Below are 18,835 nucleotides of genomic sequence, written 5' to 3'. Positions count from 1 at the left end.
GTAAAAAATGTAAGATTTGTTGTGAACAGTGAAAGGAGAAAACTCAAATGATCATCATTAAAAAAAAAAAAGCTTAGCTATTCCTGATATAAATGCTCAGCAAAATAGGAAATGATGGATACTTTCTAAAAATAACTGAAAAAAAACTTGTTCAACTTGTAAGTTTGCTTCATGATGAATAATGAATGATCAGCAGGAATCCCATGTGAGCCAGGAACAAGGCAACAATACCAGTTTGTTCTCAAAGATCTGAGAATTTGCGAGATAATACTACGTGAAATGTGAAACATAAGCAAAATTAACATTCAAGGGAATAAGGAAATGAACACAGCTTCACATCACAGAGAGAAGCAGAGGGAAGGGACTGGGTTGAAAATAGTCAGTGTCTGTCAGATTTGGGGCCCCAACCTCTCTGTTCTTTACAGAGATCCCTATTCAACATTGACTCCTTCCCATTACTTTGAAGGTTTTGCACAGTATTGTGACCTACCTAAATTCCTCATGCAAATTGCTACCAAGGAGATGTCACCCAAATGTGCGTTTATTTATTTTTTAATGGATTTGCCATCTAGCTAGATTGAATGTCAATGTCACACATTATTTCAGATACCTAAGCAGTTCTGGAATCCTAATACATGAGCAAGGTTTCCCTGGAATATGGTTTTAAGTTATCTTGGAAACATGATGGGTACAAATGGATATCAGTGAAGACATTCCCAGGCATGGAAACAGTCCAAGTATATCCATCAACAGATGAATGGATAAATAAAATGTGGTATATGTATACAATGGAATATACTCAACAATAAAAAGGACTGAAATTCTGATACATGTTACAGCATGGATGAACCCGAACACATTATGCTAAGTAAAATAAGCTAAACACAAAAGACAAATATTTTATGATACTACATGAAGTATCCAGAATTGGCAAATTCATAGATACAGAAAGTAAATTTGAGGTTACCAGGGGCTGGAGGGAGGGGAGCATAAGGAGTTACTGCTTTATGAGTACAGAGTTTCTATTTGTGTGATGAAAAAATCTGAAATAGTGATTGTGGTAATGGTTGCACAACTTGAGAATGTAATTAATGTCACTAGATTGTACACTTAAATAGTTAAAATGGCAAATTTTATGTTATATTATGTTACCAAAAATTTAAAAATAATTAAAATTTCTCCGGTGTATTTTGCCTGTGCTCAACTTTTAATTCTACCCCTGTAAATTCATTAATTCATTAAAGGAAGTTAGAATGTCAACAGACTAGATTGAAAATGTGTTTGGAAGAGATAAACGCACCTCACAAACATAAAATAATCCTCATTATGGATACACATGACACTTGAAATATCAAATTCTCAAGAAATTACTATTCCTTAAAAATATATCGAAGGAAGCGGACTTGGCCCAGTGGTTAGGGCGTCCGTCTACCACATGGGAGGTCCGCGGTTCAAACCCTGGGCCTCCTTGACCCGTGTGGAGCTAGCCCATGTGCAGTGCTGATATGCACAAGGAGTGCCGTGCCACGCAGGGGTGTCCCCCGCGTAGGGGAGCCCCATGCACAAGGAGTGTGCCCGGTAAGGAGAGCCACCCAGTACGAAAAAAAAGTTCAGTCTGCCCAGGAATGGCCCCGCACACACGGAGAGCTGACACAACAAGATGACGCAACAAAAAGAAATACAGATTCCCGTGCCACTGACAACAACAGAAGCAGACAAAGAAGACGACGTAGCAGACAGACAACTGGGGCGGGGGGGAGGGGAGAGAAATAAATAAATAAATAAATAAATCTTTAAAAATATATATATATAGAATGCTGGATAGCTTCAGCGTAACACAAATTACTCTAAATCATATCTCCAATGAGAAGAAACAAGTCTTTGGTGATGCAATAGTCAACTTGGTCATTCTGTGAATCAATCTTTGGCAAATTCATCTAGAAATTGAAAAAGTCCTGCATTTGGTGTAGAGGGAAATCATAACACCAAAGAAAATAAGTACAGACTTCTCAAGAAGCCAGGCAGTTGGACTTGGAAGGTTTCCAGAAAAAGGGAAATTCAGGGAGTTTTGGTGTGACTCCAGACAAAGCAGGTCTCTGGATCTATTACATATGTCAGTATATAATTGGTACTATCAACTGAGCCACACTACCTGAAGAAATTCCAGCTAGATTCTACAAGACTTGTCTTGGCACACAATTTGCTGATGTTATGATGACTCCACTGTGAGAAGTAGGAGAGCTGAGTAAGAGCTTCTTGCAGGGAGGGCCGGGTCACATTCAGCTGGGTGCCCCAAGAAGATCACACAGTATTTGGCATGCTGTACTAAACAAACACGTATTAAACTAAATGAAGAAAGATGATGTTCAAAAGACCAGGACCACAGCAAAAGTCCAAGTCTCCTAGAGGCAAAGATCATAGTGAGAGACTGGGATGGCAGGGAGGTAAGGCCCCTAAGCCCTCCAGCACCCAGCAATGCAGAAATTTCAGAAGCTGAAACATTACCACTCAGGGGATGCGAAATGGACATCTGGTCTAGATCCTAGGGTCTGGAAATGGAAATGTTTTAAGAGGCAGTGAGGAATCTACGAAACAGGTCTCCTCGAAATGGTGGAAGGGAGCTGGTAATGTCATATCTTAAGAAGAAAAATCTGAGTGAAGACATGACTACAGTTTGTTTTCTGGTTCCTTCCTTCTTTCATTCATGCCTCATTTCCTTCAAGTTTTGGCTGAAATATCATGTTCATTTTCTACCATCTCAGTCAAAACTATATCCATCCCCTCCTTTCACTCCCAAAATTCCTGACCTGCCTTGCACGTTGTCTATTTCTAGCATTTACCAGCATCTAGAATGGTGTCTAGCACTAGTGGTGAGTACTTATTTGTCAACTGAATGGACTAAAACATTTAAGAATCTTTGTGGTACCAGGCTAAGAGCTAAATGCTTAAGATCTGCAAATAAGTTGGAATTCCTGCCCTGGAGGAAGATTTATGGTGTTGTGGGAGGGAAAGACTTATAAAATTGTACATTAAAGTAAGCACAACAAGTATGGTTATTCCAAAGCTGTGGTCAGAATCCTCTGATAACTCAGCCTGACAGAGCTAAGATTTGGTACAGAAGTGGCCCTTGATCAGGGTCTTGAAGGACTTTGAAGGTGGGGCCTGATGAGTTAAGAGAAGTGAGGAAGGCATCCAAGGAGAGGGAACACAGCCCAGCAAAGGCTCCAAGTCATGCAGGACCCAAAGGGTCTAGAAAGCAGCAAAGCTTTTAGAATGGCAGCACCACAAAGGGCATGAGGGGGAGTAAGCACCTGGAAGAACAGGGTGAAGCAGGCTATAAAAGGTGCTATATGCCGAGCTCAAAGTCTGGATTTCACCTTGTAGGTAATGGGGGAGCTCCTGGAGGTGGCAGGGCAGGTGACATGATTAGCTTTATTTACTAAGGAAATCATTCTAGTTGCAATGTGCAGAAGCTGCAATGTACTAGAAGGCAAGAAGGTCTATTAGGAGGCTGTTTTAGTTTGCCAAAGGGCTGCCAATGCAAAGTACCAGAAAAGGGTTGGCTTTTATAAAGGGGATTTATTTGGGGCAGAAGCTTACAGTTCCAAGGCCATGAAAAGTCCAAACCGAGGCACCATCAGATATGCTTTCTCATCAAAGTCAGCTGCTGTTGATCCTGGCATGTTGCCACATGGTGAAGCAAGATGGCCGCTGATCTCTGCTGAGGTTTCAGCTTCCCTTCTGGGATTAGTCTTTCCTTTTGAGCTACTCCGTGGGCCCAGCCTTTTGGGGCCTCATGCTTTAGCGATCCTCTTTCTTACATGGCAGGATCAAACATGGCAGCTTCCTTTTCCTGTGTCTGTCTCCATTTTTTTGTCTCCCGCAAGAGGGTGGAGACTTAACCTGAGCAGTGCCTCATTCAGGTAGTCCAGTTGAAAAAGGTTGCACCCAAACATAATCTTTCTCTTGTTTTTTGGCATGGGGGTTGAGGAATTCATAAAATAATCTCAAATTGCTACAGAGGCTATTGAAAGAATCCAAATGAGAATAGAGGGCTGAACTTCAACAGTAGCACAGAGATGGTGAGAACCACCAGGGAACGAGAAGACTCACAGCTCAGTAGAAACTGGCACTTAGGGTGATGTAGATGCCAAGAGAGTACCCTAAAGCAGTGAAAAAAAGGCCTTCTTCTTAGACTGCTATGAAGACTGCCATCCAGATTTCTTCTATGATCAAAAACACAGAACGAACTAGACTAAGAGGAAGAGCTCTGTTCCCAGGTCACGGCCACAAGTAACAGCCTCAAGTCTTACAGTGTAAGTGATCGAAACAGGGATCAAAGGGCAGAGGAGCAAGTATCTGCTCAACATGGTTAACAAACATATAAGGAATAAATGGAGGAAGAAGTTCCCTAACACATAATCTGTTTTCATTTCAAACTCCCCCCCACCCCATGTCAAAATTCCCCGCTTTCAAACTTCATTGGGATTCTCCCCTCCCTCTGTAGAAACACTGATTTGCATCAGCAACTTCTTGAATGTCACAGTAATCTCTGTAGTGAACATTTCTACCAGTATTCCTTCAGTTCCTCGAGGCAAGTAAGTCATGGTCTCATACCAACTCAAACAAAACTAATTGAATTGTTTACTTGCCTAATTATTGACCTGAGTTCCAAGAACCTCCACCCAGAACCTCCAGGCTTCCTGGTAGATATAAGAATGTGCACATGTACAAATTAATTTTCTCTGCCATTCTCCTTATCAGGGCATCTGGGTAACACATTTTAAAGAAGAAAGAAATTGTTGGAAACAGCATGTGGTGAATAAATCAGATGACTCCAATCTATGGTCCCTTCAATTCATGAACCAGCTGCACTACTCAAGCCCAGGGCAGCAATAAGGACAGCTACTTTAAATCACACAGTCCCTAATGAGACTACTGCAAGAACTACCGTTCTTCCCCTGCCACCCAGGTAGCCAGGTTTACCTTCTTCAATCATTTTTATTGGGTAACTCCCTGCTCAGACCTTCAGGTGGCTTCCTCTGCCCTGGCAGCCAAGATCCCAGCCTGCCTGATCTATCCAACATGTTCTGCAGTTCTAATCAGGAAACCCTCATTACAACCTAAGCAGCCCGTCCCTGGACTCCTGCTACTCAAAACAAATACCTCTCCTTTTGCCCTCCTCCACACCTTGTGAATCTCCAACGTGGCTGTACTTTAGAATCACCTGGGAAATTTTAAAGCCCTGCCCACGGTGGGGGAGGGGCTCCAAGATTCTGATTTAACTGGCCTGGCCTGGGTCCAGGCAATAGCACTGGTTTAAATTAAGCTCTCCAAATGAGTCTAATGTGCAGTCAAGTTGAGAACCAGTGCCCCGGTCTCCTTCACACTTTTCCCAAGGTTCAGCTCAAGTCCCATATCTGGCCCTTACTGGTCTCAGTCTCTCATAAATTTCTGCAACACTGAGAATCTGTCCCATATGACATCCAGCCACCCACAGCCTACCTTGCTGTGTTTTGCTTCCAAACGTGTCCTTCTTCCTCACATCTCTAGTTATAAACAGCATACTAAGTAGCACTTAAATAAGAGGTGGTAAGAACAAGGCTTGAAGAATTAAAGATGATTAGAACTGGCAGGGACTTCTGAGAGCCATTAGGCTAGTGACTCCTGAACTTTTGGGAGCCATAGACTCCTTCTGAAAATCTATCTGATAGAAGCTATGAACCTTCTCCCCAGAAATAAGCACATATACACAAAAGCCTACATGTCATTCTGGGGCTTTCTGAGGCTCCTTAAATGATCTCCTATGCAAGTGCTCCTTATGGGACAATGATCTCCAAACTAGTCTTTTTCTAACATGTAGATGTAGGGGTGAGGAGGATAAATGAATTCACTAGCCACGAGTAATGGCAGAGCTGGGTCCAGAACCCAGGTCTCTCAATCATTCCATTACATTCCCTTTGGTTGGCATTTCCACTGACTGCTGAAACCTGATGATCTACTGAGCAAAACTGGAAGATGGAAGCCATGCTTTGTATATTATCACATTATTTCCTCAACCAAATTCCGGAAATCCTATTACTTAAACCCTTATCCATTGGCAGTTATACAGACATAAAACCTAACACTTTAAAACAAATTGAATTGTCAACTTCTTTTTACCCTCACAGTTTCTAAAAAGAAAATATATCTTCACCCAGAACTTACCCGCTTCTCCTTGAGAGCTGGGCTGCCATCCCCAAGGGCCAGGCGAGAAGCACAGGTCCGGAACTCGGGGAGACCCAGAATTGGCAGATACTCATGGTTTAGGCTACTGTCATTAGCAATCTTCTGCTCCACCTTCCTCACGACCGGCAAAACCCAGGGTTGGCAATCATTTGTGCGATAAGCTGGTGTGAAAAAGAATTAGATCATGGAGGAGTCTTAGGTTTCGTCCAAGTAAGAGTTTGGGACTGCGAAAAGGGAGAAGTCCATCACCTTTCAATCAAAACAGAACAGTGAAGAAAATTAAAATGAAATTCACTTACTTCTGAATACCTACTTTGGACCAGACATTGGGTAAACAGGCAACTTTTTAAAAAAAAAAAAAGCCTCCAAAAAAATAGAGTAAAATGCTTAAATAAAACCAGGACATCAGAGAGTCAGCTCAAGACAGAGAATGCGTGGGAAAGCACTCAGAACTAAAAAATATCTTAGAAATACTCTATCAGTATTATTAGAGCAGGGGCGTCTCTAGGGTTATTGGCCCAGCAATCTTCTTCCTTTTGCACCTCTAGCCAGCATATTCTGCAATATCCCAGGCCACTCTGCCACCTTGCAATCTCTCAAAGAAATCAGTGCTCACACACTCACACCAAAGAATTCATTCTTATAGAGAAAAGTTCAGTAAGCAAACATTTGTAAAAATCCATGGCCACCTTCAGTTTCTCCTTCTAGCAGGTTGCAGTATAAAAGCTCTTTTTGCTTTCCTACAACTGTGCAGCTCTGATTCCATTTAATATCAGTCACTCAAAGCTCAGCCAACATGAAAATCTGTGCAAACTGCCTCCTTCCACCCTTCATTCAAATTATTAAATCTAGTCAGTTTAGGCTGCAAATATTTCTTAGTGCAGAGGCTTCTGGTTTGAATTCGGGATCCAGGCACAGCACAGAGGTTATAAAATATCCCATCCTGGATTAAATCGAAGTTGCGTACCCCCACCCCACCAGGAAGTGAAACCGCCATAGTATCAAGATTTTAGAATTTATCCTCCCAGGAACAATCCTATTGCCATTTACCTCCCCAGGGGATTTCCAGAAAAGGGCCAGGTGCTATTTCAGATGGACTCCATCCCTTCAAACTTTAGCCAAAGGCACAGAGCGGTGAAAGGAGGCCCACCTCCGCCTCTAGTCCTCTAAGATCAATGGTAGGACTAATAGTGAGCAAATGCCCTGGGAGTGAAGATTCCAACAGCTGGTTACACAACGACCGAAGGACTCCCGTGAACACATCCTTGCCTCTCTGTATTTTACCATAAGCCAGTGTTTACTGTTTTGACTGTCCCCCTTTATCTGCATCACATTTTTATTGATAAAGTTCATCTATTTCATAATATTTAATTTTGATACTGCAAGTTCCATGCATTTCTACTACACTAAAGGTATTTTTAGTCTTTTTTTTTTCACGTCAGACGAGTAATGTGCCGATATCGTAACAAGGTTGGAGGGAGGCACACCTCATATAAGTGCATGACTACCCATTCATCATGCCTGTGAATCACAAAAGGATCATAGTCTACTTTTTATTATTTATATATATATATATTATCCTCCCCCCTCTTGTGGCTTTTTGTGCGTGTTGTCTGCTCTGTGTCCATTCGCTATACGTTCTTCTGTCCGTATTTATTTATTTCCCCTCCCCGCTTGCGGCTTGCTTGCTGTCTGCTCACAGTCCATTCGCTGTGGGCCCTTCTGTGTTCTCGCTTGTCTCCCTTCTTTTTGTTGCATCACCTATTAGTCAGCTCTCCGCGGTGCCTGTGCCTGCAGCGCGCAGGCGGGCGTGCCTTCACAAGGAGGCCCTGGGACGCAAACTGAGGGCCTCCCATGTGGTAGACGGGAGCTCAGCTGATTGAGCCACAGCTGCTTCCCAGTCTACTTGAGTTATCCTATCATTGTTTTTTCCTCTACTACTTCATGACTAGGTTGGGATACAGATTTAGAGGGTAGCTGCTTTAGTCCTGTACCTAAGTCAATACCGCTCTGTATAAGATTCCCGACAGGAGGTCATTTGCCTCTGCTTGAATGTTTATGTCTCTAGCAATCACATACTTATATAAGTGATTTTGAAACTGAAACAAAACTTCATAGCAATTCTGATTAAGTTTTATCTTGTTGATTTCTACCCAACATTAATCCCTGAATTTTTAAAAAATCACCTTTAGGGTATTATTTTCTGAACACATTTTGATTGCAGAAAACTTAGAAGAGTCCAGAAAGTAAATAATAAAGAATATAATTAACATGTAATCCCAACACTCAGAGACAATGAGTATGAAAATTTTGGTGTACAGCCTTCCAAGCTTTCTTTTACATGGACATATTCTTTTATAAAATATGAGCTCATACTGTACATAGAATCTTCAACATGCCTTTTTCCACTTAATTATATATTATGAATATCCTTCACTGCCTATTCTTCTAATTCATCCATATCCCCCATCTATTTAGATCCCAAATCCTTTCCTTCCATAAATAACTCTACTGAATTTAGTATCATTCTTCCAAAATTCCTTTATGCATACACAAGGAAATGCAGTACCTTATTTCCCCCCTTTTACACTAAAGGTAACATACAGCACACTATACAGGGTTTTGCTTCTTTTCCCACTTCACTTGGAGATCTTTTTATATCTGTGTGTAGACAGTATCCTTGTTCTCTTTTACAGCTGCATAACTGATGAATGTACCGTAACTTATTTTGCCAGTCTCTTGCTGGTAGACTTCTGAGTTGTTTCCAATTGTTGACTATTACAAAACGATACTTCAGAGAACAACTTGGTACGTACGTCATCTCATATGATACAAACAGATCTGTAAGATTCAGGGTGGAAAATGGAATGAATGGGCTAAGAGGTATGTGTATTTCTGTTTTTCACAGATATTTCCAAATTGCTCTCCATGGAGACTATACCAATTTACATTCCCACCAGCAATGTATGAGAGTGCCTGTTTCCCCCCAGCTTTACTCACTGAGTGAATTTTTTTTTAAAGATGTATTTTTTATTTATTGGTTCCCCCACACCCCACTTTCTTGCTGTCTGCTTTTTGTGTCCATTCGCTGCACGTTCTTCTTTGCTGCTTGTCTCACTTGGTTATGTCATCTTGCTGTGCCAGCTCTCTGTGGGCGTGGGCCGTCAGCTCTCCATGGGCGCGGCCAGCTCGCCTTCACAAGGAGGCCCCGAGAAGTGAACCTAGGACCTCCCACATGGTAGACAGGAGCCCAAGCAGTTGAGCCACATCCACCTTCCACTGAGTGAACTTTTGCCAACATGATTATCAAATGGTATCTCAGGGTAATTTTAATTTGCATTTCTCTAATTATCAATGCAACTGGACATTTTTCATATACATGTGTCATTTACAATACTATTTTATCAGCTAGGTAATATTCCTTTCTATGCCTGAGTTATTAACTATCTATTTTGCTTTCAATTATTTGCTATTATAAACAACATTGTGATGAACATTCTTATATCTTTATACATATTCCTGATTGTTTTCTTAGGAAAAATCTCTAGATTTAAAAATTACTAGATCAATGGGTATAAAACAAGTAAGACCATATTGAATTTTCCATCTATCTTCTATTATTATCAGCCAACTCTATACCCCCCAGAAATGTGTCATCTGCAAATGTAATGAGCATTTCAAGCTAGTGATAGAAATGTGGACAGAGAGCCAAACAAACAAATAAAGCAAATAAAACAGGAAAGAGAAAGAAAAAACCATAATATCACTGTTCTTATTAGCACTGTATACTCTTTGCAATGCTCAGCAATCCTATATTAACATGGGAGGGGGGAGATTGTGACTACATTGTCTATTTTATGACAAAAGAGAAATTGGCCAATTTATACCCCCCTTCCTTCTTCACTGCCCAGTTTCTCCCAAGTTCAGTTCTAAATTTATTTCTAACGCCTTGCCTAACTACCCCAATGAAGCAGAACTGCAGACTATTCTTGAAGAAGTGAGGTCAAGAATTATCAACAACCACTCTTCCTGCTCTCCCAGGGAATTTTTATTGCAGTTTCTTTTTCACTTTTCATTCACTCACTCAATCATTTAACAAGGATTCACTGAATCTACCATGAGCCAGGCCCTGGGTTGAAGTAGATACATGGAGATGATATGATACCCTAAGATACTGCTGCCCTCCAGGAAACACAGAGCCCCTAATTCTTTGACAGGTCAGACAAGATTTTACAGAGAATGAAATGTGAAAGATAAGTAAGGGTTTCAAAGGCAGACAAGGGAGAAAGGCATTCCAGACAGAGGGAACACGTTGTGCAAGGTCCCAGAGGCTTGGAGAACATGAGGTTTTTGAGGATCCACTCAGAGCATGGCTCAGATGTAGGATCTGTGGGGAAAGAATAGGGAATGACTCCAAGAGTTTCAAGGGAGAGCCATGAAGGTAAGTGACACAGAGAGGTGTACATTTTACCAGGATTATTTGGGTGACATCCTGGGAAATAACCTGGAAAGCAGGACAGATGCAGACAGTTAAGTCAGGGGGTTAAGTTCAATAATGCAGAAGGGAAATGATGAGGATTTGAATTAAGGTAGCAGTAGCAGGGATACAGAAAGGGGGAGAGATTAAAAAATAGATTTATGAGGAAAAAAAGTCAGAACTTAATGACCAAGTAAATAGACATGGGATCAGGGAAATGTCTGCCAGTGACTCCAATGTCTCTCTCTAGTCTGGATGATGAGAAGACAGTGGTGATGCTGTCAACCAAGATATAGAACACAAGGGGAAGAAAAAGAAGACCAAGGGGAAGTGGAAATGATGAGCTGTACTTTAAGCAGATTGAATTTAAGGCAGGTGTAGGATATGTCCAGGAAACTGTAGCAAGAGTGGTCTGGCACTCAGGGCAGAGAGAGATTTCCTAATATAGACACCAGTGACATCCGGGGCCATAGCAATAACAAGAACTTAACTCAATACTTGGTACATCTTGTACAAGGCACTGTGCTAAGCCCTTTACACTTTTTCATTATCATTTAATTTTCCCAGCAACCCCACAAAGTAGATATTATAATCTCTATTTTAGGGATCTGGAAACTAAGGCCAGAAAAGTTAAATAAACTGCCCTAGATCATAACGATGATAAGAGTTAGGCTGCCATAACTACTTAAGTACTTTTTAAAGTGCAAGAGCTGTCGAGGGAAAGCTGAAGCCAGCAAGCCCCAGAAAGCTGTCTCAGGAGCCCTTTCCTCAAACTCAGCCTTCATGCCAGCTCCATTGACTTCCTTCTCCTGGCTACACGCCCTTCTAAGAGAGTCACACACAGGTTGGGGAGGGGCAGGGCGGGGAGTTTGCCATCTTGCTTTGCAGAAGAGGGAAGAACATAGAGAATTACATGAACAAGCCGTCACGCTCTTCCTCCCAAGATCTCTACTCCCATGACCGACTCCACCTCCTGAGCCCACACAGGATCCTGGGGAGAGGGCCAGAGGTTATTCAGAAGACCTGACACAGCCTATCTTCCCAACAATTTTATTTGAAGATGTTGGGATACCACATTAAAAACAGCAAATATTAAAGCAAACATAGTTTACTCAGAACAAAAGAAAGCTAAGTTTACATGATAAAATGGACTGGAATCTTGGAAGAAATTTCTTGCTTCAGGCGGGACCCCAACTAAAAAGCCACTTTAGTCTAAAACCTTGAGAAGCACTAAAATATTCAACTCAGAAAGTGTAGTGCTTAACAGCGTAACGTGATACTCTGCTGTTTAACTAAAAGGAAATTGAAATAGCAACAGCAAGAAGAAAATCTCTGGGAAGGCTATCTGCAGGTAGGAACTGGCTAACGAGTTATAAGTCACACTAAACATGTCCAGCATCACTAGAACATGAGCTGGATAACCTTTTGGTTTTACTTTAACTTGAAAAAAAGAAGAGTGTTTTTCCCAAACTTAGTGATTAATTACATTTCCGACATAAAGGATACACTTTGGGATATGTATACATTTCCCCCAAAAGCTGGAAACAGACCTTTCACTCTACTCTGCTTTAACTGCACCCTTATCCCAGCACCTGCCACCTAGAAAAAGGGCTGGGTCACAGTGATAGTTAAAAATACACTTATATAACACCTTTCATCTACATATCACTTTCACACACAATTATTCATTTAATTCATAGTCAATGGTGAGGCCAGTAACATTATTATCCCACATAACAGTAATGAATATGCTGATAAGGGGTCGAGGCAACCACATGCTTCAAAAACATGGTTTAACTTCATTGTTTAGAGAAATCCTGGAGTAACCTTTTAGTAGAATGGAATCCTGGACTAGAATTTGAGAGATGTTATTCAGCTCTGGCTCTTCACTTAACAGACTGAGTCTGGAAAATGTTAGCCCTCCCAAGGTCACATCACTGGATAGCAGGGCTGAGGCTGAACCCAGATCTCGATTCTTTCCATTCCAGTGCACTGGCTACCCTGGACCACCTGAAGGCATGGAAGAAGGGGCAGGGACTAGAGACAGCTGGCCTGGAATCCCAGTCCCACCTCTACCTATTGGTCATACAATCTGGGGCTCATGCTTCATTTCTCTGGGCTTCAGCTACCTTACCTCTAAAACTGTTTATAGTACAAAGAACACTCCAGAGTTGTTACGGGGCTTAAATAAGATTACACGTATAAATCATCTGCTCATAGTAAGGACTTGGGATTCCCAGGTTCCTGGAAAACATCATAAAGCATCCTCACACTTGAGGTGACCATCTGAGCTGAGGACTATGTTTCTGAGTCAGTCACCTCTTACTTGGGCTGTCAAGGTGCTTTCCCTTTGCATGAGCAGTTCATTTCTGAAACAGTCTCAGGAATTATTTCACTCTGTAGTTCTCCAGCTGAACATTTTTTTTAACATCCTTTGTAAGACCCCACCCAAAGAAATGCCAAAACAGTAAGAGTAACAGCTAGTGCTTATATAACTCCAATTTATGACCAGACACTGTGCTAAGCACTTTAAATGCATTTTATCTTCACAAAATCTCTATAAGATAGTCCACAGGAAATGGAGCCAGCAAAATCTAAAGTTTTTAGAAGTTATCTTTAGAGTAGTATCAGTAGTAGCTTTTCAGTGTGTATCTGGTCTTCAAGAAACACCTGGAGGCTTTGGATTGGATTTTTGTTGTTGCTGTTCTCAACCACTGAATTTATTGAGATGCTGCTGTGGTTCTTGATTTAGCAGCAACTATACTTTGTGTTTTGTTTTTTATTTATTTATTTATTTATTTTTAATTTTGTATTCATTTTTAAAAAAATATTACATTCAAAAAATATGAGGTCCCATTCAACCCCACCTCCCCCACCCCCCACTCCCCCCACAGCAACACTCTCTCCCATCATCATGACACATCCATTGCACCTGGTAAGTACATCTCTGGGCATCGCTGCACCCCATAGTCAATGGTCCACATCATAGCCCACACTCTTCCACGTTCCATCCAGTGGGCCCTGGGGGGATCTACAATGTCCCGTAGTTGTCCGTGAAGCACCACCCAGGACAACTCCAAGTCCCAAAAACGCCTCCCCATCTCATCTCTTCCTCCCCTTCCCCGCACCCAGCAGCCACCATGGCCACCCTTCCCACACCAATGCCACATTTTCTCTGTGGACATTGGATTGATTGTGTCCATTGCACATCTATGTCAAGTGGGGGCTTAGATTCCACATGGATACTAGATGCAATCCTCCTGCTTTCAGTTGTAGGCACTCTAGGCTCCATGGTGTGGTGGTTGACATTCTTCAACTCCATGTTAGCTGAGTGGGGTAAGTCCAATAAATCAGAGTGTAGGAGCTGAAGTCTGTTGAGGCTCTGGGCCTGGCTATCACATTGTCAGTCCAGAGATTCAAATCCCCTAGCAACTATACTTTGTTTCCATAGAGTTATGGTTTTATTTGTTGTTTTGCTCTGTATTGGTAACAAAGTTTTCTATAGTATTTTCAGTCAGGATTGCAGTTTAGTTTCTTTGCATTTGTAGCAATATGGACATTGTCCTTGTAGGATTTGTTTCCTCATCATGGAGAAAAGAGAACTTTTGCTTATTTTCAACATGAGAATAATTTGTAAGGGTGCATATGCTCAGGAGCCATTGGGTCTAAAGAAGTATGTAAATGAGATCCAAATATATAAGGTGCTAGGTGCTTCTTTCTCAGATTCACAGAAGCAATCCCCTACCCCTGAACTCCATTCTCAGGGAGGCTTGATGAAGGCTAACCACTCTGATGTACGTGTAGGCAGTAGTCCCACGTAGTCCCACAGCCAATGCCAAACCCGTGAGGTTCCCCATGAGATAGACCAAACTCTGCAGAAACTACTGGCCTGAACTTTCTAGCATCTTGAAAGTGGCTGAAATGGCTGTAAGTGCATGAATCGTTCACCAGGCAATCAAACACACCATCATAGTAGGAAAGATGGAGATAGAAGTAGTATTGCCAGTCATATACATGACGAAGAGGTTCATGGGAATCTGTATGAGGGGACCCAAGGCAATGGTCTGAGGCACTTGCTTGTCCAAGTAACTGACTGGGTACAAGGAGTCTCCCTGGTCACTGCCTTGGTCACTTTGGACTCTGCTACCTCCTCCAGGACTGCTCAGCTCAATGGTCCACTTGAAGCACAGGCCAAGGTTGGCCACCAGGCCCCCTTGGGCCATCACAGCAACAGTCACCTCCAAAAGCTGTGAAACCTCTCACTCCAAAACAACTCCCAAACCACAGTGCTGCTGGCATGCCCTTCTTCATCTTGCTCTTGCATTGGATTTAAAGAGCTTAAATGGTACCCATTCCAACTCAATTCAAGGCAGTCTTTTCAATATTTCTCCCATTCTGATGACTGCTAAATACATTAATGTCTGGCCATGGGGAAACTATGTAGTACTGACTCTTTTTTAAAAAAATGCTTTATTACAGAGAATTTCAAACATATACAAGTGTTGAGAGAATAATATAATGGAGGCCTGTCATCCAGCTTCAATAAATCATCATTTTTTAATAACCATTTTCTAAAATTCCCATCCCCTCTTTGGTGAAGATAACATTTTTTTTTTAAGAAATCAATCTTATTGATACACATTAATAAAGCATAAATTCATCCAAAGTGTACAATCAATGATATTTGGTATAATAACATATTTGTGCATTCATCATTAAAGCACTTTCATTATTCTAATCATAACAAACAAAAGCCATTCACCTCTCAATTTCTCTATGCTTCTCTGCCATACGTAACTGCTATTGTTTCCTTCTCCCTAGTATACTGGTATTTATATTTTGTAAAAACAGTCACATATGCAATATCACCCATATTTGTGTTTTGCATGAGGTTTTACCAACTTTCACAGTACCATGTTATAGTCATTAGCTTTCTTTCTAGTAATATACATGAACTTAGACTTCCTCTTTCAACCACTGTCATATCCATGTAACAGCTCTACCAGTTACAAATACCATGATATGCATTTACTATTTCTATTCCTTTCCAAAGATTTACAAACAACTTTTTCACCAATTCTGCACAGATTAACCGTCAGCTTTCCATTTTCTACCCTCCTTCTATTTTCTGGTGATCTATATTCTAATCATTAACTCCATGAGATTATACAATATATTTAGTTCATAACAGCGCAATCATAAAATATTTGTTCTTTTGTGTCTGGCTTGCTTCACTAAACCTATTGTCTTCCTGGTTCATCCATGTTGTCATATGCTTCACAACTTCATTTCTTCTTACCACTGCATAATATTCCAATGTGTGTATATACCAGAATTTGTTTGTCCATTCATCAGTTAATGGACAGCTCAGTTGTTTCCATCTTTGGCAACTGTGAATAATGTCACTATGAAAATTGGTATGCAGACGTCTGTTCATGTCACTGCTCTCAGTATTTTTGGGTATTTTTACCTAGTAATGGTATTGCAGGATCCCATGGTAGATCTATATTTAACTTCCTTAGGAACCACCAAACAGACTTCCACAGTGGCTGTACCATTCTACATTCCCAACAACAGTGAATAAGCATTTCTATCTCTCCACATCCTCTCCAACATTTACAGTTTTTTGACTTTTTAATAGTAGCCAGTCTAATAGGTGTGAAATGATATCTCTTTGTAGTTTTGATTTGTATTTCCCTAATCACTAGTGATGGTCATTATTTTTTTCATGTGTTTCTTTGCCATTTGTATTTCTTCTTTGGACAATTGCCTTTTCAAGTCTTTTGCCCATTTTTTAATTGAGTAGTTTTTCTTTTTATTGTTGAGTTGTATTATCTCTTTGTATGTCATGGATAGTAAACCTTTAATGGATATTATTTTTATTTTTTAACTTTACTTTTAAAGAAGTTTTAGATTACAGAAAAGTTACCTCAAAAATATAGGGGATTCCCATATACCCCACCCTTCCCCCCCACAGTTTCCCCTATTAATAACATCTTACATTAGTGTGGTACATTTGTTACGACTGATGAACAAATATTGAAGCATTGTTCCTAACCAAGGTCTATAGTTTACATTATGGTTTACACTTTGCACCATACGTTTTTATAGATTTTGACAAAATATGTAATTGACTGTATCCGTCACTGCAATATCATGCAGAACAATTCCAATGCCCTAAAAATGCCCTGTGTTCCACCTATTCTTCCCTCTGTCCCCTCAGAACCTCTGGTAACCACTATCATTATATCAATTATAGTTCTTTCATTACTACAATAAGTCCAATTAGGTCCATGGCTGCATTCCCTCTTATGTTTGTTCATTCCTCAATCTTGAGGATTTGGGGATGGTGATGCCCGCTGTGCTTCAGATTGAGAAGGCTTGGAACGTATGGGGAAGATGGAAGGAACTGTTTTGCTTGCAGTTGTAGATATTCTTTTTGGGGGTGGGTGGGGGGGTGGGGGTAGGGTGGAGAAGACTTTTTAATACTTTCTATGTACGGATAACAGTAACTGTGGAAAACTTGATTCTGAACCTCCTTCACATCACCCTCTGCTAAAAAATAGTTCAATTTTCCTTCTCCAAAGTCTCTAGTCCTTTTATTCTAAGTCTGTTCTCTCAACTAGGTTATCCTACTCATTTTCTTTACTCTGGTTAGTCTTTGTATGTGGCAAGGCCCAAAGAAAGTGTCTGTGTGGCTTCAATCATCCAAATGATGGTGGTTGAAATAACAAATTCACCAGAGAAAGTTAGTGTTAAAGGAATTTCAAAGGCAATCCAGTCCAAACCCTTCTCTTGGCAGATTGGGAAACTGAGGTCCAGTCTCTGAGCGCTCCAAGGTCCAAAAAGTACAAGAGAGAATCGAGGACAAGGATTGTGGCAACTGAGCTTCTACTGACCACACTCTTTCTACTCCATTTTGAGCACAACCTTTTCACCATCTCTACTGAGTCCTACCCTATCTGTGAGGGCCTCAAGCCTCTTTCCAGATCCCCCCCCACCCCCACCCGCAGGCAGCAATAATCTGTATGAGAAGCATTTAGAAACCTTTTATAGCATTTAGCAACTGCTGGTTAATCTCCTTGAGTGCAAACAACCAAGGGTCAGTCTTCTCTGCTCCTCCACCCTCCCATCCACCCCGCCCGGCAATGCTTAGTAAGATACCTGACCCGATGGTCAGCCAAATATTTACCGATCCATACCAGGGATCCCTAAGGCTAGGAGTTCTCCTTGATCCATTTCCCAGCAATCTGGACCCCAAGCTTATCAGGTTTCCTATTTTGCTCCCTGCCTTTACAATCCTGGCCGCCCCATACCTTAGGAGATAAAAGGATGTAGTATCAGGAATACAGGATCTGAAAACCTGAGTTTGTGTCCTGGCTGCTACACCTGCTCTGTGTTACCCTGGGCACATCGTCCTTTTCAAGGCCTCCATATTCTCATCTGTAAAACGGGCAGGTGGAATTAAGCTCTCACGGATCCTCTGCTTCCCACTTCTCCAGGCAGCCCCAAACTAGGTCTCGGCTTCTCCCACAGTCCCCATAGCCCGGATTGGGTCCGCTCCACTCCTCAAGCTGCTCACACTCCTGGGCACTGCATCCTTACCTCCCACTCCCAGGTTGACCTTGCGGGGATCCGGATCCTCCCGGAAATCGGCGGTGAGCTTAAACACAAGGACAGGCTGGGCCTGCGGAACCTCGGCAAAGAATGATGGAGGCGTCATAGCGAGAGCGCCGGAATCCGCCGACAGCCTTCTCCCGGCTTCTGGGGCTGCTCGGTCCTGCTAGCCGCGGCGCCTGGAGGAGACGCTCACCTTCACCTCGCCGAAGGGGGCGGGCCCGCGCCCTCCAATGGGCGAGCCGCGTCCGGAGCTTGGCAACGCGTTCGGCCAGTAGCGAGCTTCTGACGCAAAAAGGACCGGAGGGAGGGGATGGTATCAGCCAATCCGAGAAGAGAATCTTATCGAAGGCCGGCAATGATGCAACCAATGCAATTTATGCCGGCAAATTGAGGGCGGAGGCTAGGGGTGATTGGCAGACGCGGGCTCCTATCGCCGAGAAGGTTATTTCCTGGGTCGCCCGGGGCTCGGCGCGGTGGTTGGACCAGCAGAGCGGCTGGGGTCCCGCGGGG

The 18,835-nt window shown here is 42.0% G+C and overlaps 1 protein-coding gene, 1 non-coding gene and 1 pseudogene across 2 annotated transcripts in view; all 3 read right to left on the bottom strand.

Moving 5' to 3' along the window:
* The window catches only part of GOT1 (glutamic-oxaloacetic transaminase 1), a 36,144-nt gene extending 17,553 nt beyond the window's left edge, over positions 1 to 18,591 (bottom strand). The window contains exons 1-2 of the mRNA XM_004467145.5: positions 18,311 to 18,591; positions 6,208 to 6,389 (exon numbers count right to left, since the gene is read on the bottom strand). Coding sequence (XP_004467202.1) covers positions 6,208 to 6,389; positions 18,311 to 18,428 — 300 coding nt within the window. The 5' untranslated portion in view covers positions 18,429 to 18,591. The remainder of the gene's footprint in view (positions 1 to 6,207; positions 6,390 to 18,310) is intronic.
* LOC111766236 (small nucleolar RNA U13) lies at positions 7,665 to 7,768 on the bottom strand. Its single transcript, XR_002798331.1, has one exon. It is a non-coding gene; the product is annotated as a small nucleolar RNA U13 (small nucleolar RNA).
* LOC139439226 (ER membrane protein complex subunit 4 pseudogene) lies at positions 14,283 to 15,061 on the bottom strand (annotated as a pseudogene).
* Positions 18,592 to 18,835: the final 244 nt, after the last annotated feature.

This window comes from Dasypus novemcinctus, chromosome 6, assembly GCF_030445035.2.
Source record: "Dasypus novemcinctus isolate mDasNov1 chromosome 6, mDasNov1.1.hap2, whole genome shotgun sequence".
Taxonomy (NCBI): Eukaryota; Metazoa; Chordata; class Mammalia; order Cingulata; family Dasypodidae; genus Dasypus; species Dasypus novemcinctus.
The sequence above is the reverse complement of the archived record's forward strand: the minus strand, read 5'-3'. Positions and strand labels throughout refer to the sequence as shown.